General features: G+C 43.1%; 1 protein-coding gene across 4 annotated transcripts in view; it reads right to left on the bottom strand.

Moving 5' to 3' along the window:
* Nucleotides 1–27,452, bottom strand: part of UNC5D (unc-5 netrin receptor D) — a 603,713-nt gene that overhangs the window by 35,599 nt on the left and 540,662 nt on the right. For all 4 annotated transcript variants that reach the window (XM_043454535.1, XM_043454537.1, XM_043454536.1 and 1 more), the window contains 2 exons: nt 10,041–10,209; nt 7,884–8,111 (listed from right to left, as the gene is read on the bottom strand). In XM_043454535.1, coding sequence (XP_043310470.1) covers nt 7,884–8,111; nt 10,041–10,209 — 397 coding nt within the window. The remainder of the gene's footprint in view (nt 1–7,883; nt 8,112–10,040; nt 10,210–27,452) is intronic.

Raw genomic sequence — 27,452 nt, 5'->3', positions numbered from 1 at the left:
TAAGAGATTTTCCTAAATCCTCATTTTAAAAATCACCATTAATTGACTTAAAATTTCCTTACAGAGCTAGGCTAAATAGGAAAACTGAAATCCTTTAATTATGGCCTATAATCTTCCCAGAGTCTAAAAAAGATTGTTAAGAAGCAAGGCAGCTAGGCTTATAAATACAATAAAACTTACATTTCAATTATCAGCGAGTGAAAACAGCTTCAGAAGTTATCTTTCCCATCTCTTTCTGTGTATAGATTTAACATTAATAAAAATGTTTCTAAGAAGCAGCTTTCCCGCTTTTATCCTTCATGTACACATAAATTATTAATAGGTTGCCAGTATCTTTTCTCAGGACTAAATTGGTCCATTCCAGTGTCATCTTCACCAGCTCTTCTGGGATGGGAGGGATGTGTCCTGGGGCCCTAAGCCAGCACTGAACTTTCTGCAGTGATGGAAAAGGTTCACATCTGTGTGTTCAAATATGGTATCCACTAGCCAGAGTGGTTACAGTGACTAAGTAACTAAATGTTTGATTTTAATTAATTTAAGTGTAGATATGCACATGTGGTTGGCAAATACTACCCTGGACCGGGCAGTACTAGGTCATTCATTATGTTGTGGGTCTAAGCGTTGGACATAATAAGAGTGTCCAGTGTCTAATGAGGGCTGCAAACAGTGGAAGGAAAGAGGCAGGGTGGGAGGAAACAGAATTAACGCCAGATGCTGACTTTAGGTCTTAACAGATGCTGGTCTCTGTCCCTTCTTTGGAGATTTAATGAATGTCCAGCAGAGTGATGCCTGAGCTGGGCACTGGGTGGACAGAAGTGAAACACCAAGGAGCTCATAGTCTAGAGAAAGGGTTAGAACAGTGAGCACATGAGTATAATATAGTTTCTGAGTATTACAATATGTATATTCCCAAAGGTCAAGGCAAGAGAGAAGGTGCCTAACCCAGATGGGCAGAGGGGCCAGGGAATGAATCAGGAAATTAATAAAGGAAGTGACATTTGAACTGAACCTAGAAGTGAACATAGGGGCTACTCATGGGAAAGGGAGGGAGAGTGTATTCCAGACACTGAGTGGACTCTCCACAAAGGTAGGCTGGGATAGAAGGTTACGGTGGACAGTGTATGGCTGGCGATGATGGAAAATAGAAGGTAGAAGCCAAGTCATGAATTCTCCCTTACCATGCTAAGGACTTGTATTTTTGTTTAATGTCATTGGGTTTAAGGGAGCATGGGAATCTTCTGGGGGGTACATATACTCAAGACAGCATTCATCTTGTAAACCAAAAATGGAAGGCACAGACGTTTAATCACATTTCTGTGTAGCCTTCGGCAAGTCACTTAATCCTTAAGCTTCAGTTTTTCACTTGGGCTTATTTACAGCCAAACAAAATCATTAGCATGGTAACAGATGAACTTCTTTTTGCCATTCTAGTGCAAGATTAGAATCAGGGGCAAATATGAAATTTGCTTATTCAAATCATATTAAAGTCATGAAGTAACAACAGTGTTGACTTGTCAAAGTACTGATCTATTTGACTAGGCTCTCTGAGGTGTACCCTGTTCTTTAATGCCTGAAAGTAGAGAGAAATAACCCAAGGTCAGGAGGTGAAGTGGCTTGTTCAAGGTCATGAATTACTTGGTGTAGAGCTAGGTTATTTTAACATTTAAATATAATATTTAAAACAACATAGCATTATCCCACTTGAAGGGAATTTAAGGTGCTTAGTGATTTAAAACTTGATTATTTACAGAGGGAAACATGGACATGCACCCTCAGGAAAGTGATTTGCCTCTAGTCACATGGGCCAGTGACAGAACCACTGTATATAATACTTGTTCATGGTCTAGTATTTTACATTTTTATTTTATATTAGAATATAGCCAATTAACAATATTGTGATAGTGGCTAGCAAAGGGACTCAGCCATACACATATCCATTCTCCCCCAAACTCCTCTCCCAGCCAGGCTGCCCCTCAACTCTGAGCAGAGTTCTCTGTGTTATAGTAGGTCCTTGTTGGTTATGTGGTCTAGTATTTTTTCTGTTAGATTTCCCTGCATTTTCCTATACTATACTTGATTTTTTAAGAGTCACGTGAAGGTCAGATGGCTATTAACACTGTCCCATAAGTAATTTTTCATTGGTGTGAGACACATGTAAAGATGACCTAAGTCAGTCTGTTTTTGCCCTGGGGTTATTTATACTATCTACGCCATTCCTGAGATGCAGAATGGAGGATATTAACAATTTTTTAAATGGATGGGCTTAGTTGCTCAGCCATGCCTGACTGTTTCTGGCCCTATGGACTGTAGCCCACCTGGCTTCTCTGGGCATGGAATTCTCCAGGCAAGAATACTTGAGTGGGTTGCCAGTTCCTTCTTCAGGGGATCTTCCCAACCCCCAGGGACCGAACTTTCATCTCTTGCATCTCCTTCATTGGCAGGTGGATTCTCTACCCCTAGTGCCACCTGGGAACCCATTTAAAATGGATATCCATTTATAATTATCACTGAGGAAAATGATTCCCCTTAAAGATTTCTGCTTTAGGGCCCCTATTTAAATACAACCATGATTTATGTTTGCTTTTGTTTTTTAGCTTGCTTACTTTAATCTCCACATATTGAACCCCTTAGTACGAACCAACTACATATAATTAAGCATCTTGTAATCTTGTATAAAATATTAAGCAATTATAAGCTATTGTGTAACAAAACAATTATTAAAACAAAGAAGCCCAATAATGAACTAATCACTGTGTTGATGTATCTGTAAAGGCACAATGGCTTCAGAGCACAAGCTTTAAAACCCTCTCCAAACAGGAGAAATTGTACTTAACCCAGAATTCCCCATTATACCCCTTTAACCTATATTGTGTTTTACTTGGCGGCTGGGCCTAGACATCTGTATTTTTAAATAATTCTCAGACGACGCCCATATCCAGCCAGGTTTGGGAATCAGTGGTACTCACGGCTGTACTGAGCTACTTCTGAATCATTCACACGGCAGAATCACCCCACGAGCGGAGTCTGATATCCATCCAATTCTTTCCTATCTGCCTCCTATATGACAAGGATTTTTTGTTACATCTCTGGGGGTCTACTGTTAAATTGAGACTTGTGTTAGAAAGTAGGGTCTGGCTGGTTGCTTGTATATAAAATGTAGCTAAAGGCTGTGGCCGGAGGTTTCTCTACCTCCTCTAGTCCATCATTTCACATTGGGGGTTGCTAGTCATCCAGGGCTGGGAGCTGTGGCCAGGAGAAACTTGTGCTGTGGGTCTCACTGAGCCGTTTGTGTTGATTTAATGAGACAGGCAGCAATATTCAGGTGAGCTTCAGGGATACTAAAACAGGCAGGCTGAATTTACATATTTATAAGACAAAACTGTTTGAACTTAAGCACGCACATACACATACGGAAATTATGTCGCTGTGGTGTTTTCCTTTAAATACTGTACGTGAACAATATTTCCCAAGGTTGCATTATTGATAAACACAAGAACTATATCTGGAGGAAATCCTTTGAAATTAGATTCTAAATCCACATTAATGCCAAGTAAGTAATGAGGACCAGGGGGTACTGCATAGGAGTGCTGGAAGCAACGGAGAAAAACGTTGTTTTTTCTTTTCGTTTTTTTTCCCCCTAAGATATGGCAAGTGCTTAATTCCTTGCTTTCCCTATGTCAAGGTTTGTTTGAACTTGTGTATGTGGAGAGAGAGAGAACGTAATACAAACGCGATAACAGAAACTTAGGTCTTAGCATATAAAGCTTTGAAAATAAATCACCATTCTGCAACCTTCGGCTTGAATTCATCAAAAGCAGCAATGTCAAACACACAAACATAAAATTGCAGCTCTAATTATTACAGAAATACAGGAGCAGGAAGTCATTGGTCCCTTTCTCACCTTCGGGCAGATGGCATTTGTTATTATTATTTTTTTTAATAAAGCCTATCTGAGCTGATTTAATTTTCTGTAGAGATGGTTTTAGATTTATTTAAAATATCTTCAAATATCTGGAATTAAATTAATTATGTCTTACCCAACGTACATGAGGTATTTTGTTTTTGTCATTCAAAGAAATTGCTACAAGGATACAGATGAAATATCCTCAGAGCAAATGGGAAGCAACTTAGCAGCCTTGCAGGGGGCAGAGGAGAAGGTGTTTGTTGTTGCTTAGTTGCCAAGTCATGTCTGACTCCTTGTGACCCCATGGGCTGTATGTAGCTAGGCTCCTTGGTCCATGGCATTTCCCAGGCAGGAATACTGGAGTGATTGCCATTTCCTTCTCCAGGGGATCTTCCCAACCTATATTCAACCCCTGTCTTTTGCACTGGCAGGCAGATTCTTTACCACTGAGCTTCTGGGGAAGCCCTGAAGAGAAGGAGGGCCTGGCTGAAAATGAAGAGTGTGTGTTTGATTAAAATCCTCTAGAGGAATATTTTTTTTTTTTTGGTGGGGCCACTATCTGGCCAGGTACCCACCTAGTTCTATGAGGACAGGAGAGTTGGGTCTAGAAGCTGCCCTTCTTCCAAGGATTTCCAGTAAGAGGGTGAGCGTTTACACAATTGGGGGACATAACGGATGGCATCACTAACTCAGTGGACACGAGTCTGAGCAAACTCCAGGAGACAGCGAAGGACAGGGAAGCCTGGCATGCTGCAGTCCATGGGGTCGCAAAGAGTCGGACACAACTTAGTGACTGGACAACAACAATTTCCCAGGGAGATGCAAGGGACGTGAAAATGCAACCATGCCCTTTAACGAGGTTTCCTTCTTGGTTACAAGCCCAGTTCTGGCCGGGCTCAGATTTTTTCACTTCTTTGAGCGATGAAAGATGCACTACAGTAAAGACAGTAAGTGTCACAGCCATGCTGGCCTCTCTTTCCAAATCATGACAAACATGTTCATTATAGTGATAACTGAGGCAAATTCCAGGGTAGGCAATTTCTGCAGAAATACTTTATGAAAAAACTACCTGTGAATTTTGACTAAGAAGTTAAGGTTCTATTAGAGTTACAGCAGGTGACTCATCACTGCATACAAGATGCTCAGCTCACACCACTAAAGTTGGGGGGAGCTAATAATAATGTGTGAAGTCTTTTAGACTGTTGCTATGGCTTTCTTCAAGTGGAATTATTTTAATGGCTTTGTAATTATATATTTCCCTCTAACTAAATACCACACATGAAGTCATGAAAAATACGACATAGATGATTTGGGATACCAAGGTAGTTTAAATGAACTCAGGAAGAAGGTTGTGAACATGTTCTCTTAGCAAGATAGACACCCAGAAAGCAAGATTCCTTTCTTGCACAAAACTCAGACTAAGACCAGGCAGTGAATGGTTGTGTTCAGAAAAGCTACGAGTTATGTTTTAATCTTTCCAGATTCAGGCCAGAAATGTTCTTCAGCCAAGCCTGGTGATCTCTCAGAACCCCAGAGGAAGAGCATGGCCTTTGCTGCTCATGACAGCTGTCACATACATCCTGTCAATAGCAAGTACAACCAACTCAACTCTAAAATCAGGTTTATTTGACATAATAGGAGAGAGAAGGAATCACTGGTAGTAAATAGATTCTGGCAAACGGGCCAGAGGTATCTCCACTGGAAAACATTTCTCTACAGCAAAATTAAATAATTTTAGGAAGTCTCTCTCGATGAAATAAAGACATTTATATTCAATTAGAGGGAGCATGCCAGTTTCTCAAGCATTGATTAAAAAGGATCTGCTACCCACAGGAATGGATAGTGGTTTGAAAAGCTGTGGTTTGAGCTTCATTTTCATGATTCCCACAGCAATTCATCTGTGAACAGCTGAGCTGTTCTAGAATCTGGTAGCAATCAGTAGGAATGAAAATACATTATCTGCAAGTCACTTAGAAATTCCTTGGGCAAATGTCTAACTTGCTGGTATATGCATTAGCAGTGAGAGTGTTATTCAAAGCAAAATCCAAACCAGTTATGAGGTCTTAATTCCAAGGCGGTTGTCATGAATAGATCCTCAGGGTAACCCTAGTTAGCAGTGGGTTACCCATGTGACACAGGAGATTGGAAATCTACCCCAGCCCTCCGTGTTTACTGAGATCTCAAAATCTGCCTGAGTTACTAAACAACCAACTAGTGTGATGGCACATTTTATAACTATTCAGTGGTGGAAGTAACCTCAGCTAATTTTCTTTTTGAAATATAGCTGATTTACAATGCCAGGTTCATTTCTGCTGTGATGCATAGTTCTTCAGATACATACATAGATACATTCTTTTTTATAGTCTTCCCTATTGTGGTTTTAAGCTACCTACTCCAGTATTCTTGGGCTTCCCTTGTGGCTCAGCTGGTAAAGAATCCACCTGCCATGAGGGAGACCTGGGTTGGATCCCAGAGTTGGGAAGATCCCCTGGAGAAGGGAAAGGCTACCCACTCCATTATTCTGGCCTGGAGAATTCCACGGCCTATACAGTCCATGGGGTCACAAAGAGTCGGACACGACTGAGCGACTTTCACTTTCTACTGTGATTTATCACAGGACATGGAATCCAGCTTCCTGTGCCATGCAGGAAGACCTTGTTGTTTATCCATCCTATATGTAACAGTTTGCGTCAGCTCACCCCAAACTCCTGATCTCTCCCCTCCCATCCCCCTGGCAGCCTCAAGTCTGTTCTCCTTGTCTGTTTCTGTTTCATAGATGAGGTCATTTGTGTCGTGTTTTTAGATTACACATATAAGTGATATCATATGTCAGTCGATTTTTGATTATTCAATGTCTGTTAGGTAATTTTATCTTGGAGAAATCCTCTTATTACAGGGTCTCAAAAGCAGAGGAAGAGTTTAAAATGGCATTCATAGGGCAAGGTTTAACTGCTTACGCTGATGTTCTTGACAAAATGGCACCCCTCATGAGAAAGTTCTCTTGTGAACAGTCAGATGCTGAAGTGCGCCCTTTATAATGGCCTGTGCTACTTAAGAGAGAGGGAAAATGTGGGCACATAAGCTGGCACTGTGTCACCTTTACTGGTTTAAATTCAGGATTCACGTCATCTTCTCTCTCCCATTGGTAAACATGAGATTTCCAGCTCAGTGTCTTAAAAGCTAGTTACTGAGGAAAAGCATAATGGGCTTAATGATTCAGAACTGGAATAGCTGGGACCTGGGATGAGGTGTATCAGGAGAGCTATGCTATTTATACACGGGCAGGGCTTACACAGGCACTTCTGCATTATTTTTGTGGCTATTAATAAACCTGTACTCTCTGAGAGGTGTTAATTCAAAAAGGATCATACGTGATTAAAAGGAGCAAAAACGGAAAGGAACCATCTCTGCCCTAATAAACTGAAAAATTAACAGACTGTGTGTTCAGGATGTCATGGGACTACCTACTGAGGGATGATTTATAATTGTTGTCCCTGAACTGTGACCTTCAGGTGATCCAACCACGCGTCTCATTGCTCAACCGCACATCAAATAACTCTTGTTCCTGTGGTTCACGCCATTCTCCTCTCTGGACGTGGTATCCCTTCCTCTTTAGGTCTCAGATCTCATTCCTCCAAGGAGGTTTCCAAAGGATCCTCAGAGACTTCTCTCTCACGACTGGGCCTCTGCTTCCTGAATTACGACTATCCTTCTAGTCAGTTTTCTCATTTAGCACACAAAGTTGTGTGTTAGTCTACCCCTCCTCTCTTCTTGAGTGCCAAGTACCTCATTGGACCTTCAGCACATCAATGGCACACAGTAACACAGCTCTTGTTTCGAGACGGGGATCCCCATCGAGCCAGTGATATGGGTTCATTGTCCAGACCCGCCCTTCGCGATCAGATTCTCTATTGACACCGATCTTTAGGAAACCCCATGTTCTCATGACACCACAAGAGGAACTAGAGAAAGGGCTGACCTGAAATGCCCAAGGGGTGTTGTCCACACAGTAGACCCTCAAGTTGTAGTCTAGAGAGTTACAGGACATGCAGCCAAAAACTGCCACCTTGAGCTGCTTCACGGCACAGTCTGTGATGGGTTCCCCGGTGAGGGCATACGTCCCAAAGCTGTCTAGGAGCACGTGACATGCAAAAGGGTCCAAAAGGCAGTAGCAGGATGTGGATTCATCCTCCACCGACATCACTTCCTGTTGGGAAAAGACGTCTTGAACTCTCTCAGTTTGGGAAACAATGTAATTTAACAGTCACTTTGCAAGGATATAACATCTTTTTTCCAGAATATTTTTATTGAACTCATTTTCTTGGTGTTAAATGTTTTTCTTTTATCAAAATAACTGCTGACATCAGGAGCTGAAGGAACGGCTATATTCAGTGTAGAGTTGGAATTTGATTTAGTAGGTTATAACAAACATCACTTTCAAAGCTCTACAATTTTCGGTTAATTTGTTCAAGGCCAAATTAAAGAAAACAAAAACAGCCTTGAACCTTAACATCAATGAGAAAATTTTATGTTTTTTATAAAGGTCTATTTCTGAAAACCTCTTCCAATATCCCTAAGGTAATGTTTACTTTCTTTCAAATATTTTATCCTCTTTTCACTCCATCAAAATCATGCATGAGGGACCATCCAATAAATGGTTTGAATAAGATGTATCAGAGTATTTCACCCTCCCTGCTAAGGTATGTGTGACCGATTTGATAGAGAGTAAATCGAACACCATCTGGATGTAAATGACTGTGAGGAAGTGCCGGGAAGGAAAACTAATGTGGTAAAAATCCAGGCAAAGCAAGATGTAATGAAAAAGAGCTCCAAATCCGGCCCCTTTATGAAACCTATGGAACCTCACACCCCTGGAAATTCCCCTGTGGTTATATCACAACTGAATAAATAGCAGAATGCATTTTCAACAAAGAGGGACTCGTTTCAAGACAGAACTGGGCAGGGTAACTGTAACCACTGAAGCAACTGGGAATTTTATTCTCCTCAAGAAACATGACTTTCCTTTTACTTCCTTCTCCTGAAGCATCTCCTGGGAGGTAAGATCCCAGGGCTAGCTGGAAGAGGTCATTGTGTTCCAACAAGATAATTCATCTGCTTTCAGGCAAACTGACCCCAGACAGACATCAAAGGAATCCCCATCAGACAGATAAATCAGGTTTCGCTTAAAATAGCCAGTCCCCTGCCATCTTTCTTTGTCGTGACCGGCTCTCTTGTCCTTACTTTTCTCCTGTGGATCCTCAGCTTGTCTCTTTCCTTCTCTCCCTGTACTGTTTCTTACATGCATTCACATACACAGGGAAAGACAGAATGATTTTCAAGGCCTTCATTAATTCAGCCACATCTACCTAGCAGCTACTCTGTTCTTGAATACTTCCATATAAATTTGTTACAATCCCTATTTTGGCAAAACCAGATAGTGATTCCTTTTATGAATACAGCTGGCTTACCCTGGGCCTCTTCCCTAATTCCCACAGAGGCCACAGGGAAAGTCAGTTGGGGCAGGGAAATGGCCTGGGAACCAAGGCAGAAGTCACGGTTTCACGTACGAAAGGCAGGTGCACAAGGGTACATGCCTGTGGGGGTGATTACAACTGTATTCTAAAATCAAAAGAAAAAGCTTCATATCCTCTCTGGCTTCTTTTTCCCATTATGACACCCGTGACACACACACACAGCTAGCCAATACCTTGAGGATGCTGTAAATACTGGCCACCAACCCCCTGAAAAACAAGCAAATGCTCACCAATTTCATAGCTGGCTTGTGTGAAGAGAAGGGAAAGTTAATTCCATTTCACAGGTGGAACCTAAGCCCTGTTTTTTTTAATTTTTTTTAAAGCTTTTTATTTTATAGTGGAGTAGAGCCGATTAACAATATTGTGATAGCTTCAGGTGAGCAGGGAAGGGACTCAGCCACACACATACACGTATCCATTCTCCCCCAGACTCCCCTCCCATCCAGGCTGCTATATAACACGGAGCCAAGTTCCCTGTGCTATAGAGTAGGTCCTTGCTGGGTATCCACTTTACATATAGCGGTGTGTACACATGTACCGTCCATTCCAAACTCCGTACAGCTGTATTTTTTGTTTTTTTTAAGGAAGGCTCTCGGTCTCACCTCCCAGTTGCCCTGCTGGGTCCTCTTCTTTAAATGGATGTTCCAGTGCTCAGAGCTGACATCTGCACAGTGTGGGATGGTCAGGGCGAAGGGAGTGGTGACGATCATGTCGGGGGGACCACAGGTGACTTCTGGACTCAGGAGCACCTCGGATCCATCCGACTGGAGGCTGTACGGTTGGGAAAGAATAAAAGAGAGAAACATGTAAAGGAGTGGGGTGGGGGGGCATATCTGGATGAGAATTTAGTTACAGAGATTATTAGCAAAACCCTTTCTGGGACACCCTCCTGAGGATCACCACCTCCTGGAGGGTGCCTGGGCAGGACTACAGACATCTGTCTTGAACCACTCAAGCATACAGACTAGTTTTGTTAATTTGGTTCTTCTAAAGGTGAGCCTAGATTTCATATGTAGATTTTAAGAAACAAAATGACAAAAGCTTCTTGAGAAAGACAGGGCAGAGCAGTAGAAAGAAAGACCTAGCTGGCATGTCACACACCAGCTGCTGAATCCTTATTCTTGTTGATAATATTATCAATGACCAAAGCCAAAATTGTTATAGAAGTGACCAATCTGGTAATCCCAAGAACACATCCTACAAATACGTTTAATGCTAGTCAGCAACAAAACATATTACTTTTGTAAACAAAGCAACACTTTAAATGAATCCGGACTGAATGTCTCTTCTGGTTTTGAAAACATTTATTTTCTGCCAATGTGCAAATACACAAGTTTTATAGTGATAGCGCAGTAGACAGTTATAAACTGCATAATCAAATACATGAATATATATCTTTCATCTTTTTGCTATTTTAGCTATAAATTTAAAATCATTCTACCTAAACCTGGTGTTTAGATTTTCCTGTATTGTGAATAATTTACAACGAAAAGGCACAGCCATGAAACAGATCAAAGAAATTTGACTAAAAGGAAATAATACCACCTGACTGAATGCCTTCCTGTTCCGTTTCTGTGGCTTTTGTTTTTAATCTCTGCCCTTAAACAGTAAGATGGGGTGGGTTATAGGACAGCAATCAATGAGAACCCAGAGGTCTACCCATTTTCCCCAGCTGCTATGTGTTTTAGAAAAAGCTAATTGATTTTTTTTTTTTGTCGGTATTTTCACTTGTAAGAAATATACTGATTCAGAATATAGTCTGTAAAGCAATTCAGGACTCTCAGATGAACAATGCGACATGAGAGCTAGGATTGATAGTATTGCCTAAGTTTTCTCTCATCTCACCGAGGAAGGGCATCTAAGAATGTCATTCCTGATCACAAGAGCTGGATGAAGTTAGTACTAAAAGATACTACCTTTTCTGTGGTCTTGTATAAACAACCAGGTTTTCCATGAGCACATCTAACGTGTTAATTTCTGAATTGCGTTTGTGGACACTGCTTGTTTGCTTCTCTGGTTGGTCACGGTCACCCTTTAGCTCATTATCTATAATTTGCTGCCGCAACAAAAGTCAAGGCAGATAAGCAAGGAGGAGGACCTCCTCCTTGGAGGTCCTCCTCTCCAGGACCTAAAGCAGACCTGAACACGATCACAGGCTCTTCCTCCCTCCCCAAGAAGCTGCCTTCCTCAAAGTCAGCCTTCCACGTAGGCAACCAAAGTTACCAGCTCTTCCTTTCCAGGCAAAGCATAGGCAAAATGGAAAATATGCCTTTTATGCATTTACATCTCTAAGTAGGGCAGGCCAAGTTGGGGTGGTGGTGGTGGGTGGGTCTGGAAAGTCAGGTTTTAGTAATCACGAATGTTCTGTGAACAGCCTAGAATGCTCTCCTTGAGGTGTGAATCGAATGTGAGGAGGGTTCTAGCCAGCACGAGGCAGCAGTCTGCGCGTGGATGCCTGCCAGTGGCCATTAGAACGTTTTCCGGGTAATTGCTGCTTGCGTCCTCACAGACAGGGATAGCTGGTGTGCATATGGGTGACCAAGGACAAGCTCCTAAAAGAACTTGAATAGCTTTCAGAGAAGCATTCCCCCTTGTTGAGCACATTGTTCAAACATATGGGAATTGGGGGAATTATTTAATGCCAATGAACTGAAAGCAGCTCATTAGATGAACTCTCACACTTGTGAATAGAAGGCGCCTTTCAGTAATAACTTAAAACATCATTAGGAGTTGGAGGGGGTGCACGTAGACACCTAGGTGGGACGTGGGATGGGACTTCACGTTAAGCAGACATTGGACATTTCTGGAAGTGCAAAGGAAATAAGATTTCTGTCTAATTCTCCTACTGTGAAAATAGTGTCCGTATGTGTAGGTCTGTCTCTGGTGAAGGAACAAAACTTAATCTCTCCGTTTTTGTTCCCCCTGTGATTAATAATGATTTGCCCTTTTCTGCCACCTTCTATCTGGGGCAATCAGGGAGATTTACAAATATTAATTAAAGTGCTCCACACACCTGTGCGCGCAGGTATTAACACATAAGGTCACAGGCAGTCAGTCAAAGAGATGGTGGCAAAGTCACCCCAGATTTCTGACTTCTGGAGCTTCTGAGCCCTATGGCCAGATGCACTGTGTTTCTCTTTTGGTGCTAGGAGATGGCTGGCCCTCTGTCCCAAATGAAGATGCAGGAAAAAATGTCATCCAAGTAGAGTTATGGATACAGACCTAGGACATCTGGGGGCAACAGGGCTGAGGGAAGAAGCTCATAACTGGGAAAAACCAAAGATTTGTAAGGCAAGTGTGGATGGCATTTAAGTTTGCCCACATCATATTGAGTTTAGCAAAGTCTGTTTGGGTTTTTCCATAGGATGTTATGGGAAACCCCATGAACTTTTCGGCCAATCCAGTATTACATACACCAAGGAAGTATTCATGCTCTTGCTAGGGGTTTAAAAAAGGGCAACACATTCTTCTAAAATTGCCGTGAGCTCCCAATAAGTGAGAACTAAGAACAGCAGTGATTTTCTGGACCATAATATGAACAGTCTGTCTGTGCATCACACACACTCACGTATGAAAAGTCTGGTTGTATGAGACGTTTGCTATTTAATTTTTTCATTTTGTTACCAGCCCCTGCCTTTTCTCCATATATATGCTGTACATGTTTATGAATGCTGATATAAAAAGATCCATAATTTAAGAGCCAGGTCTGTGTAAGCAGGTGGCTTTATTGATCAACTGTACGGAAACATGGCTGTGAATTCAAATTTCTGCTCATGCAGTGCAGCTGAGAGTTATGGGGAAAATTTTGCCATCTCTTTAGCTGTGACGTCCCCAACCACCAAATAAATACACTTGGCAGGAGAGGCTGCTAGTAAAGGGCATGGGGCCTCTTGTCTGGAAGTCTGGCAAGACAGAAAGCCCCCCATGGCTAACCCTGGTGAGTTACCAGCGAGAGAACCAAGAGTAGCAGAGGAGCGGCAGAGAACACAGAAGTAGCGGAAAAGAACTTGATCGTGTCCTATCTGTGGGCTTCACGGCACTGTCTCTGATACCACATCCCTCCACTGACCTTTTCTGTGTCAAGAAAACCAGAGAGGGTGGAAGAAGGGAAAGCCCTGTGGAGCCTCACTTGCCTCCCATAACACGTAACCTCTACTTGAGGACTTCCCTGGGAGTTCAGTGGTCAAGACCCTGCGCTTCCAACGCAAAGGTTGTGGGTTCGATCCCTGGTCAGAGAACTTAAGATCCTGCATGATATGCAATATGGTCAAAAATATATATATATATACACTCTAAGATTGTTCTGGAGTTAAAAGAAGTAAAGCCTAAAAAGCACATAGTATGTGCTCCATGCAGGAGGGTTCTGCTTCTCAATCCTCAATTCCCATCTCTCCTGCCTTTTTATGAGTCTTATTTCTACAGAAGCTGTGCTTTTGGATGGCTGCTTTATTTAATGTGTGCATGCATGCTCAGTCATGTCTGATTCTTTGCAACCCCATGGACTGTCGCCCACCAGGCTCCTCTGTCCATGGGATTTTCCTGGCAAGGATGCTGAAGTGGATTGCCATTTCCTACTCCAAACTTAGATTCAATAGATTGCCCTTACCTCAACACACGTGCTTTAAGGGGATTTCCAGTGCCTGAGGATGAATACTATGGGAATTGAAGGCACCTTGGCAGTGCTTTCGTATTTCCACCACGGTCACTTCTCAACTCAGCAGTCAGAGGAATCCCACTGAAAATGCCAACATCTCGCCCTCTTCCCCCCACTTAAGGAACTGTAGCTTTTCTCCTGCTCTGGAATCTTTCTTCAGATGTCCCCACATCTCACTCCCTCGTACCCCACAAACCTTTGCTCCCTTTCCTTCAATAACTAACAAGGCATTTCCCCAGTCACGCCTGAGCGATGTCATTGCAACATTCTCACCCTGAAAGCTGATCTTTGTTTTCCTTTTATTTCATACTCATTGCCTTCCAATGCCCAATAGAGACCACAAGCACTCAAAATAATTACAAAGAAAGCATAGGAACCAGTGGTTTCCAGTGACCAAGTCTGGAACATTTTTGGCATCAAAGTGAATAATGGGAGTAAAGGATGACAACCCATTGAATAAAATAAGGAACCAGGAAAGATACAGATATAAATGGGAAGGGAAAAACTCTTCTATACAGTAGCAAACAACCATGTTGTGTTAGTCACTCAGTCATAGCCCACCGGGCTCCTCTGTCTATGGAATTCTCCAGGCAAGAATACTGGAGTGGGAAGCCATTCCCTTCTCCAGGGGATTCTTCCCAACACAGGGATTGAACCCAGATCTGCACTGCAGGCAGATTCTTTATCACCTGAGCCACCAGGGAAGTCCATGCAATAAGAAGTCAACTAGTAAGTGTAGAAAGTCATCATTTGACAACTAATCATATTAATAATTGACTCAGTTAAGGATTATGAATAGGATGCTATATACTCTGGTGAAAGTTTGAAGAATAAGAGACTATTTGCATGGCTTCAAAGTATCTTTCCACAAGGTACTTATTAATTACAAAGAATCGACATGACTTTGTACTTGAGAGCCTTGGCAGATACCACCTAACCCAAGTTCTCAGTTAATCTTGCCAGTAAAGGGATTAATTTTCAGAACATACTTCTTGATATGAAAAAGCAAAAGGCACTCAGCATCACTTCTGTAACATTCCTGCCAATAATACTTATACTGACACTAATCATAAGAACTTATTAAACAAATATCAGCCCAACGTAAAGGATATTTACAAACTAACTGATCTGCACTCTTGAAAACCGTCAATATAATGAACTAGCAACAGACTCAGGAACTGCACTAGATTAAAAGAGACCAAAAAAGGTGCATGATAACAGAATGTAGTTGAATGGACCTGAATTTTCATTGCCATAAAGGACATTATTTGGATAACAGGTGATATATGAATAAAGTCTGTGAAGTAAATAATAGTATTGTACCTATGTTTTTCCTGATTTTGATAATTTGCTTTGGTCATGTAAGAATTTGTGTTTAGGATACACACAATGAAGTATCTGGGGGCAAAGGAATATCTTGTTCATGATGGTTAAAAACTGTGTGTATTTTATTGGATTGGCCAAAAGTTTGCCTCTAACATGGAAAAATTGGAACAAACTTCTTGGCTAACCCAGTACTTACACAGATGGAGAAAGAACCAGCAGAACACAGAAAACATACTAAAATGTTAACGTTTGTGAATCTGGGTGTGGGAAGGCTGGGAACTCTATACAGAGGATCCTTGACCACATGGGAGTTTACGGGCACCAACACTCTCTACTAAGTCAAAAACCCATGCATAACTTATGATTATCCTTCAACTTCCATGATTCTCCTTATCTGTGGCTCCATACCTGTGGATCCAACCACACACAGCTTGTAATTATTGACTATTGAAAAGTGAACCCATCCAGTTCAAAGCCATGTTGTTCAAGAGTCACCTGTACTATTCTTGCAGCTTTTCTTTAAATTTGAAATTCTGCTGAAACAGACACTAATGAAGAGGGGCTCAGGTCTAGAATTCCTACAATGAAATCACTAGGGTCGCTGACAACTGCACAGAATGTGTGGTGGTGGTTCTGAACTCGGTGGTGGCAAGGTTGTGGTCCAGACCTTGCCACGTGGGGACTCACATTCTGCAGCACCATCTGCCCACCAAGGTCAACAGAAGGTCACGGCGAAGGTCAGCTGCAAGGCGGCAAGTGCTGCCCATGGCAGGTCTGGAGCTGCATCCGGGCACATTTGGCTCTTGTTCTCAACATCTATTGACCTGATTCTAGGCTTGCAGCGTGTCACTCTTTTCAAACAAAACACTCAGCTCCGTTTTTAAAGACGCGGTTTGACTGTTGTCATCTGCCATGCTATGCTTGGTAATCATCACCCTCTCCTTTCCTCCTTATGGTCTACATTACAGATGAATGTAGGTTTTTGATCACCTTTACCCAGAGCATCACTCAGGAATGCGGGCAGGAAGGTAATGATAGTTTTACTATGCCAGACCCTGGGTCGATCCATAATTAAATCATATTTTAATGGAACAGACATAAAAAAGCTGATAGATGAAAGCTATACTTAGCTGGCTCCAGCCTCCTACAGTTTTCTACCTGAGATGATACAGAGTTTTAACTATTATTATTCTTTTTCTCTTTTCCCTGAAATCCTCATACTGACCAACAGTGGTAACATTGCTGTGGATAAAAATCACGGTTTGAGGTTTATGATTTCTCTTGTCTTACTCGAGTGTGATGCCTGTGTCACTAACACACCTCTGACCAAATTTTTGAGATCGGTAGGAAACACCATTTCAGGATCTCTCAGAGAGACAGGCCCTTTCGAAAGCCAGCATGGCGCATCAGTCAACCCCAACAGTGACTAGGTCTCCTGGGGGACTTAACTCCAATGGGCTTCCCTGATGGCTCAGATGGTAAGAATCTGCCTGCAGTGCGGGAAGACCCGGGTTCAGTTCCAGGGTGGGGAAGATCCCCTGGAGAAGGGCATGGCAATCCACTCCAGTATTCTTGCCTGGAGAATTCCATGGACAGAGGAGCCTGGCGGGCTACAGTCCATGGGGTCGCTGAGTCGAACATGACTGAGAGACTAACCAACAACTGCTCTGTAAATAGGATTTATATTGTAAAGATTTATTTATTTATGGCTGTGCTGGGTCTTGGGGCTTCCCTGGCGGCTCAGTGGTAAAGAATCTGCCTGCAATGCAGGAGACTTGGGTTCGATCCCTGGTTTGGGGAAGATCCTCCAGAGAAGGAAATGCAACCCACTCCAGTACTCTTGCCTGGAGAATTCCCTGGACAGAGGAGCCTGGTGGGCTATAGTCCCTGGGGTCGCAAAGACTCGAACATGAGTGCAGTGACTGAGCATGCACGTGCTGGGTCTTCAGTACTGCACGTGGCTTTCTCCGTTTGGAGCAAGTGGGAGCTATTCTCTGTTGCAGCGCACAGGCTTGTCATTGTGGTGGCATCTCTTGTTGCAGAGCACAGGCTCTAGGTGTTTGGGCCTCAGGAGTTGAGGCTCTTGGACTCTAGAGTGTGAATTCTGTAGTTGTGGTGCATGGGCTTAGCTGCTTTGTGGCAAGTGGAATCTTCCCAGACCAGGGATCAAACCCATGTCTCCTGCATTGGCAGGCGGATTCTTAACCACTGGACCACCAGGGAAGTCCCTTAAATACGATTTAACAAAACAGACTTCTAGAAAGAGAGGATGGGTGATTAAGGGCAGAATAGAGGGGAAAAAATGTTGAACAAAATCTCTATCACAGTAGATTCCTCTTTCAGTCTTTAAGTAGCTGTAAAACTGTAATGTGGTTCTGAAGTCCTTGGGTATCTTGTTTAAAATTATATTCCTGGACACCACCCATGATGGTTCTGATTGAGTATTTCTGAGATAGGGACCAGCAACTTGTACTTTTCACTTGCATCGTCTGTTTGCACATTAGCTAGGCACTACTGTTGGAGAAAAGTGTGGTTCTTGAAAACTTGAGTGATTCTTGAGAAAGCATCTGAAGCCATGCCTTACACAGTGGGGGCGGAGTGGTCTGTCAAATACAGATCAAGCAGGCTTCTGAAATGGAACTTACATGCTGGCCAAGTTGAAATGCTCACTATGAAGGCTTTGGATGAGGCTACTACGGTTCAAAAATGCAAATACACAGGGTCAGTTCCTTCATCGCCTCTCTCTAAATAGTACGTGTATTCATACAGAAGGCTGCCTGGTTGGGGAGTTGACGAGCAGTCACTGGAAATAATGTTACAGCTCTTCACACCATTCTATGCCATTAGTTGGGGCAGGAGAGGAGCAGTTAGAACAGTGGATTATAACAAGCAACGGGCACCGTTTGCAGAGGATGGAAGCATATGGCTTTACTATTAAAAGGTTTAAAGATCAGTGCCGCCCACTTTGTTATCTGATATAGGATCATGGGTGGGGAGTTGGCACATGGGATTTGGGGTTGGGGGAGCAGTTACACACAGGCTGCAATCAGGATTTGACTTTGCTGAAATGTAAGCAACACCCCCACTGAGAGAGTCAACTGTCTGCATATGTTCAGCGGCTTTAGTTTACACACACATTCATTGGGTGTTTACCAATTAATATACTAAAGGAATCACAAATCATGTGTAAATCACCAGTTCCTAGACACAATTTAAACCTCATCTTTCATGCAGTGTCGGCGTTTAGCTTTGTTTACTAGGAGAAGTGGAATAATGATGGCTTAGGGAGAGTGCTTTAAAGTGAACCAGAGAGAGGGGAGAAGAGGGGATCTAGGTGGTACGCTGCTATGACAGGTTTTATTATCTGCTAAGTTGTTTCCTCATTGCCATTCTGGATGGGGAAAACATCCTTCTCTGGAGGAACCTGAATCCGGTGTCAGAGAAGCATTTCATTTGGGTGGGGGTGGGGCAGGGACAGGACACAGGAGTAATCAGGTCAACACCATCAAGGAGACAGGAGGGTGTGGCACGGGGAGGAGGGACGTGGCCGAAGTCACACCCCCTTGTGACAGAGCTGGGGTCAGAATCTCCTGTGAGTGGTGCGGGTCCTGTGGTGTGGGATGGGGGTACCAGAACTAGAGGAGACAGATGTTCCCTGGGACGTGGTCTCTGAACCTTGAACCTTGAAGGTGCAATGCTGGCATGAGAATTGGTAAGATGGTATTCACAGACACTGGAGAAAGGAAAACACAGCACTTTGAGGAGTGTAGTGTGGCCACAACAGACACTTGTGTTGGTTCCCTATTACTGCTGTTCCATAGGCTTACTGCATCTTACCTGCCCTGGTTGCTCAGGCGGTAAAGAACCTGCCTGCAATGCGGGAGACCCGGGTTCTATCCCTGGGTCAGGACGATCCCCTGGAGGAGAGAATAGGGACCCACTCCAGCATTCTTGCCTGGAGAATTCCATGGATAGAGCCGCCTGGTGGGCTACAGTCCATGGGGTCGCAGAGTGGGACATGACTGAGTGACTAAACTTTCATAGACTTACTGGATCAAAACAACACAAGTTTAAGTTACAGTTAGGTAACTGAAATAGAAGTCCCAGGGAGCTAAAATGAAGGTGTCAGCAGGGCAGGATTCCTGCTCAAGGTTATGGAGAAGGATCTGTTTCCTGGGCTTTCCCAGCTTCTAGAGGTCACTGGCATTCTTTGGGTGGAAAGCCCTTCTTCCATTGGTGAGCCTTGTAACATCCTCAAATCTCATTATCTGACAGACACTCCTGTCTCCTCTTAGAAGGATCCTTCTGTGGGCTGACTGCATAATCCAGATGATCTTTCTTTCTCAATGTCCTTAACTTTTCATCCCATTTGCCAGGTCCCTTTCGCCATGTAAGGTGCCAGGGATGAGGGTATGGACATCTTTGGGATGCCATTCTTCTGTCTACCACTGGCCTTTTCACGGCTTGTCCATTTTAAATTTAGGACCTCAAGATCCCTTTGCTGCTGCCCCCTGACCCCCTGCTGTTTCCTGGACACCACACAATCTTTGAGGGGGTCGGTTGACCTTTGGGTTATCTTCATGCTTCAGCTGAAGTTCACGTGCAGAGTGAAGCTCCCTATCTGCCTCTAACTTTATGAGGTCCTGGGAAATTGTTATGGTTTGTCTTAAAGACTGTAACCAAGGGAGGGAGGCAGTTGATCATGCAGGTTTTTGAAGGGCTTGCTTTAGTAAGCACAAGGGCAACCCCAGTGTGGGTTGGCATCTTCTCCTGGCATATTTATTAAGCTATAACCAAGTGAAATGGAAAGGATGATATATATTAAATATCTTAATAGGATAGGTTATTTCTACTTCCAGCATGGGCAATAAAAGAGATGGCACATACAAATAAAAATAATTACAGTATGTGCTGTTTCTTTACAATGCACAATCAAACTCACAAACCAGTGACTTTCCTCATACTGAATTAAGATGCCCCCTCCATTCAGACCTATTAACCACATTCACAGACCATTGTTATCTTGTCAATAGCATCTTTAATTAAAAGACTCCGCTGGACCACTCTAATCACTTCACATTGTGAGCTCCTGTGGGCTTCGAATGCACTTTGATGAAAATGATGGCAATTTTCATGCATGCAGTTTGTGTGTGGACCAAGGGGATGTGAGGTGGAGGGGATGGGTAAGGAGTGTGGTACGGGGAAGTTCTCTTTTCCAAAAAGAGCAATCATAAAATGACAAAGTGAGAATCCTCCCTTTTCTTTCTTGCTTTCTTTCACTGTTTTTCTGTTCTCCACCTCATTTTGGGGGTTAATGGCATTATACTCTAACCTAAATGACTCTGTGAAGAAACCATTGTGATTTCACTGCAGAAAAGACTTCAGATCAAAGTGCATTAACCCTTCTAAGCCATTAAGGTACCATTTGATAAATTGCCCCTTTTATGATACTGCCTGGCCCTGGTAGCCTGGAAGAATTGATGTGCTTCCCAAGTGGTAGCCATTTACTCCCCTCTCTGGGGCACAGGCGGCAACTCTGTTTGTTATTTTGGAGCACCTCTTCTCCTCAATGGGTCCCTATGGCTGTTACAGAATTAACACCACATCTCCTCAAAGGGATAGCTAGATACCATCAGTGTGATTATTCCAATAGACATGTTGAAAACTGAAAGCAACAAACCAAATTCAAACACGTGACTGACCAGTAAACAAACAGTGTCATTTACATCCATCACTCTCCAGCAAGGAAAGCCTGGCAAAGTGGACAGGGACAAAGCCTACTCAAGCTGGCATAAGCACCTGCCCCAGCTTGACGCTGACCTCCTCATCTAAACACCAGTCCACCCAGAACCCCTTGTTTGGACCCATAGAGTATACCTCTAAGGTATCAATCAAGAGGCCAGGATGCTATCAGAAACAGAGGCAGATGAAAGAACTGATGTGGGGTGTCTTTTGTATCATCACAAGGCTCTTTAATTTTTATTTAAATTTTTAAAATTTTTTTAGATTCTCTTCCATTAGTTTATACCAGAAGATTGAATATAGCTCCCTGTGCTATCCAGTAAGACCTTGTTGTTTATCCATCCTATATGTAATAGTTTGCACCTACCAATCCCAAACTCCCAATTCTTCCCTCCTCTACACCCCCCTCTGCCTTGGCAACCACAAGTCTGTTCTCTGTGAGTCTGTCTGTTTCGCAGACAGGTGCATTTATGTCATATTTTACAATGCTACGTATAAGTGACACCATATGGTATTTGTCTTTCTGTCTGACTTCCCTTAGTATAATCTCTAGTTGCATCCACGTTGCTGCCAATGGCATTATTTGTTACTTATTGTGACTAATATTCCACTGTCTATGTGTACCTTGTTTTGTTTATCCACGCTTATGTTGTTGGACATTTAGGATGCTTCCACGTCTTGGCCATTGAAAGTAGTACTGCCATGAACACAGGGGTGAGTGTATCATTTTGGATTACAGTTCCATCTGGGTGTATGCCTAGGAGTGTGATTGTGGATCATATGGCAACTCTAGTCTTAAGACAAGGCTCTTGATTTTAGAGTGAACACTTACTATGTTTGATGTCACTGAACTGAACTTTCCTCTGAGTCTAGGAAGGCATTAGTAGTTAAAAGGGAAGGACTCAATATCACTGAGACAGAGCTCAAGAAAATTCCATGTGCTTTTCCAACTTTTTAATTAAAAAAAAATGGATAGACAAAGTGTAGCATGTAATTTGCACAGGACTTGTCATATTTAAAGTCACTCTACTGTCCAAATCCTGGAATTCAGTTGATAAAACACAAAATTTACAGATTGAGGTTTAGAGAAAGAAAATGACTAGCTCAAAGCTTCCCAGGCTGGACGTGGCAAAGGGGATTGGAACTCAGGGTTTCTGGGTCCTTTGCGGTCCTCAGCTATGTCATCTCATTTTTAATAACTCTTCAATTTTCATGCAATGTTAATGCCTAAGTCTGTACTACTTTCCTGATATGTTCTGTATGTCATTCATTTACTCCAGGGTTGGCAGATTCTTACCTAGCTAGGAAGGAAAGAAAACAAAGGAAGGCAGAAGATTCCACTGGGCATGAGGCACGCAGACCCAGTCTGCATCCAGTATCGTAATACTTTGCTGGGAGCAGCACTGTTGTCCCATGCTCCAGCCAAATGAGTGACGTGCGGGCATGCATGCTAAGTCACTTCAGTCGTGTTCAATTATGTGACCCCACAGACTGTAGCCTGCCAGGCTCCTCTGCCCATGGCATTCTCCAGGCAGGAATACTGGAGCGGGGATTGCCATGCCCTTCTCCACGGGAACTTCCTGACCTGGGGATCGAACCCACCTCTCTTGTGTCTTCTGCATTCAGCAGATTCTTTACTCCTGAGCCACCAGGGAAGCCCAAACAACTGCCATGGGATTTCAATTCAGCAGGTGTCTTTATTTTTTCATGAATATACATATGATTTTTGTATTTTATTTATTTATTCTGTAATCAATTTTCTCCCTACCTCTTTTCTTATAAGAGAAAGAGCTGTATTTGTTCCAGAAAAAAAATCCAGAGTTGCTCCCAAAGCAACTGTTATCACAAACTCTCAGGTGACTTCAGCTGGCAAACCTCTTTCTTCTAATTAATCGTCAGTTCCCAAGCCAGAATTCTGTGAATTATCTTCAAGTCCTTCATCTCTCTCACTCCACATTAACCCACACACACACATGCACACACATCAGATCTTGCTGAGTTCCTCTTCCCCAAGTCTCTCTCTCTCCTTCTCAAAACTCCCCACTGGGAGCAATGTGGGAATTAGAGAAAGGATTTAAAACGTCCACAGCTAGAGACAAGGACACTCAAAAGTAGAGTGACTATCATTTATTGTCCAAACTGAGAGATTCTGAGTGTGAAAAGGAGGACTATTAATATCTGCACTAGCAAAATGAGGCATCTTTTTACTGTACTCAGAAGGATACTGGAATAATAAAGACTTGAACGTGGGAAGTGGCAATGGAGATGAAGCAGGAGATAATACATACCAAGTGTAAGTAAGCCTCAGCCATCCCTACCCACCAGGTACATTTCAGTTTCCCTTAGTCAACAAACAATGTTGTACACAGTCAAATCTTTATTTTCTCAGCCTCATTCCTTATCACTCCACTTTTCTTATTTTGTTCTGACTTGCTCAGTTCCAAAATAAGTGATGCTGTTATACGTCTATGCTGTTGCACAATCTATCCCCTGGAAGACCTTTCACTCAGGTTTTAAGTCAGCTGTCACTTCCTCTCTGGAACCTACCCTGAGCCTTTAACCAAGGTTGATCCCTTCACTCCTGGTTAAATGTGTGTGTCTCTGTCACATGTAGCAAAATATCATTCACTTGAGTTACTGGGTTTCATCTATTGTGGTATTAAGTGGTTCTAGTTTTCCTAGCAGTCATTCTCACGGTTGTGCTTAATGGAACTGTCCATGGTAGCAAGGTACCTTGAAGATGTTTAATTCTATAACTTTTCAGGATTGAATCATTCAAATTGTTTTGGGGGCTGATTTTTGTTCATTTAAAAACTGTAATCTTACACCTGATTCAGAATTCCACATTGCCCACCCCCACCCCCCGCCACGCCGCCCCAAGTACCCATGCACACACCTGTGTACACATTCATTGGGTATTTGCAGAAACATAAGGTTCTAGTGTTCAAGGGCTTCCTTGGTGGCTCAGATAGTAAAGAATCCACCTGCAATGTGGGAGACCTGGGTTTGATCCCTGGATTGGGAAGATCCCCTGGAGACGGGCATTTCAACCCACTCCAGTATTCTTGCCTGGAGAATCCCCATGGACAGAGGAGCCTGGCGGGTCACAGTCCCTGGGGTCACAGAGAGTCGGACACGACTGAGCGACTAAGCACATTACAAGGCTCTAGATGATGGGTCTGGGGCAGATAACCCACTCCCTGGTACATTCCCTCTTCCATGAGCTTATCTCCGTGGCACTGTGGTTGAGAGAAGGGAGTTATACACCATCTCTTACTTAACTAACTGTGGCGTATTTTCCTTGGAAGGCTTACGATACTCCTTAATGGATTCCTTATAAATAGTGATGACTCCAAAAGGCCTCACCGACAGAGGGCGCAGGGGGCTGGATTGCAAACAGCTCGCCCTAAGCATCTGTCGTTCCTTGTGTGTTTCAGGTACACACGCAGCTGGCCCCCAGCTGGCAGTATCTCGACCTGCTCTCTGAGCCTCTTTTCCTCACCCTGAAGGGGCCCCTGGCAAACCTGCTTTCGATCTCATCTACCCTTTCTGGCTCATGCCACCTGGGCTGGGTTCATCTTCTCTACCTCTTGGAAATATGGGGACCTGGAAGTTATGGGAGAGCTCTTTGTCGCTTTCTCCTTGGCAGTTGCAGCATGATGTCTCTTCTCAAAGCTTTTATTTTTTCCCTTTTTTCCTGGTAGCACTGAACACTTAACATGTTTGCTATCACTGAATTAAACTGTCCTCTAGGACAGTTTAACAATGTGTTAACAGTTAACACTTAACTATCTCGGAGTGTGGTAGCAGTTAGACAGGAAGGACTCGGTACAACCACGACACAGCTCAAGCAAATTCCATGGACTTGGTATCTTTGTAAATTACACAATAAGAAAATCAGGTATCAATATCCACTTCCTGCAGCTGACCTGAATTTTATGAATCATTCTCACCTTGCTTCGGTTTTGGTGAGGTTGGGGACAGCCATTTTTGATCCGCATACTTCCCCAAAATGTGTCTTCTCTTTTTCTCTCTCCATGTCCCATTTTTATGTCAACAGGCAGGGATAAGGCAGGATTGTACATGGGTGGGTGGTGCCCATTCTGATGAAATGATGCTTCTTAGCAGGTTATGCAGGGAGGTGGCAAAATTAGCCCTGACATTACAGTTGGTGAGATCTGTGAATTTAGACTGTTGGGGGTACTTGGTTCTTTTTCTCTAAATCAGTTCTGAGGTTTGTCAATTTCAGGAATATAGAACAAGTCCCCCGTGTCCCCAGACATCATCTTGATACTTATACACAACCTCTGTCCTCCAACCAACACCTCCACCGGAAACAACCTCTTTCCATATATGAGGGGTCCTGTTGTTCCTGGTTTACAGTACCGAGTACCTCTGGCCCTTGTCATTGACTGAACTGAGCTCATAAGACCAATTGTGGGATATTCCAGTGAACATCATAACTCTTGCAGTGAGAAGGCACGGTGTTTTCTTTGCCTGAGCTGCCGTAGGACGGCTTGAAATACAACCTGGTGGGTAAGTCATCCTACCTGCAGAATGCAGACAGAGATGCAAATCAACCCAGAGATTTTAGGCCAGGTTTGCCTTCCTTGGTGGCTCAGATGGTAAAGAATCCGCCTGCAATGCAGGAGACCTGGGTTTGATCCCTGGGTCAGGAAGATCCCCTGGAGGAGGGAATGGCAACCCACTCCAGTATCCCGGGGTTGGGAAGAACTCCAGGCAGTATTCTTGACGGGAGAATCCCACGAAAAGAGGAGCCTAGCGGGCTACAGTCCATGGGGTCGCAAAGAGTCGGACACGACTGAGTGACGGACACTTTCTCCCTGCAGTAGTGACCTGACCAGTCACCTGTGTTGGGGTAGAGCCAAAGACAGGTGCTCTTACCTTGCACTCAAGAGGTAAGGTTTTGACTGGGACCACTACACTAACTGCAATAGTCTGATGATAGGGGTTTCTTAGCTTCTGTGAAATCATCTGCCCCGGGAAAAGTGTAAGCAGTTTCATATTTTACTTGGATGAGTGGTTTTAAAATGGTCTCAAATGTCTGCTTTGACATAAAGAGTAGTTTACTAGAAACAGATTCATTTCATTAGCACCATTTTTACAAGTGAAATGGCCATACATATCTGGGTTTTCTTTTTCGTCTTCTAGAAATGACATCCTCCCAAACAGCCTAAGGACATTTCTGAGTGCTTGTATCCTCTATTAGGCTGGCTATGTGATCAAGTCATTGTTTATAATTTTGTTTTTGTGTGTGTTGTTCTGGCAACTGTGGAGAAAAAGCTACATGAAGTCATTCTGCAGAAGCAGCTACACTGCAGTGCTGAATCGTGAGTTATTACGAGAAAACGGATTGTCTGCTTTATTCCATCCAGACCTACTTTCTGCCCAGTCTTACATTTGGTCTTATTTCATGGTTTGCTATCAAAGCTATTGCACCATTATCAAGGCATCCCCCCAAAGTTAATATTTCCTAACACTACCATTTCTGCCTTCCCAATCCTCACCCCAAGAGGTCCCAGTGGGAAGACCATACCATCTGAGAGAAAATATTCCATCTGGGTTAAGCCCTAATTCCAAATATGTGTCCTTTTGTAAACTCTTCAGGAAGATTATTGACATTTCCAACTCTAGTCTAAGCATTTGGTCAGGAATATCCACATGATAGTGTAATTGGAAAAAGAAATGAATATTTGCCTTTGATTTTATTTTATTGCTTCTCAGAAGAAAGTTCCACATAGTAATGCTCTGGTCCATTTCTCTACTTACCAACTATGGGGCAGGGGAAAAAAGTGAAAATGAAAGTTGCTCAGTTGTGTCCAACTCTGCAACCCCATGGGCTATACAGTCCATGGAATTCTCCGGGCCAGAATACTGGACTGGGTAGCCTTTCCCTTCTCCAGGGGATCTTCCCAACCCAGGGATTGAACCCAGGTCTCCCTCATTGCAGGTGGATTCTTTGCCAGCTGAACAAGAGGGAAGCCCATGGGATGGGGGGGGGCGGGTACAAAATGAGAGCTGGGACAGGGTAGTGAGATGACTGTGCTACATCTGTACCATTTTCTGATTATGTGGGGGAAGCTCTGAAATAACGGATTTTTAAAATACTTTTATTTGAAAACCTTTATGTTTAAAAAGAAGAATTGACTGGCGTATAGTTGGTTTACAATGTTGTGTTAGTTTCAGATGTACAGCAAAGTGAATCATTTAGACATATATCCATTCTTTAGGTTCTTTTCCCCTATACTTCATTACAGAGTATTGAGTCGAG

This window comes from Cervus canadensis, chromosome 31 (genome assembly GCF_019320065.1).
Source record: "Cervus canadensis isolate Bull #8, Minnesota chromosome 31, ASM1932006v1, whole genome shotgun sequence".
In the NCBI taxonomy this organism is placed as follows: domain Eukaryota; kingdom Metazoa; phylum Chordata; class Mammalia; order Artiodactyla; family Cervidae; genus Cervus; species Cervus canadensis.
Note: the sequence above shows the minus strand (reverse complement) of the source record. Positions and strands in the feature narration are given on the sequence as shown.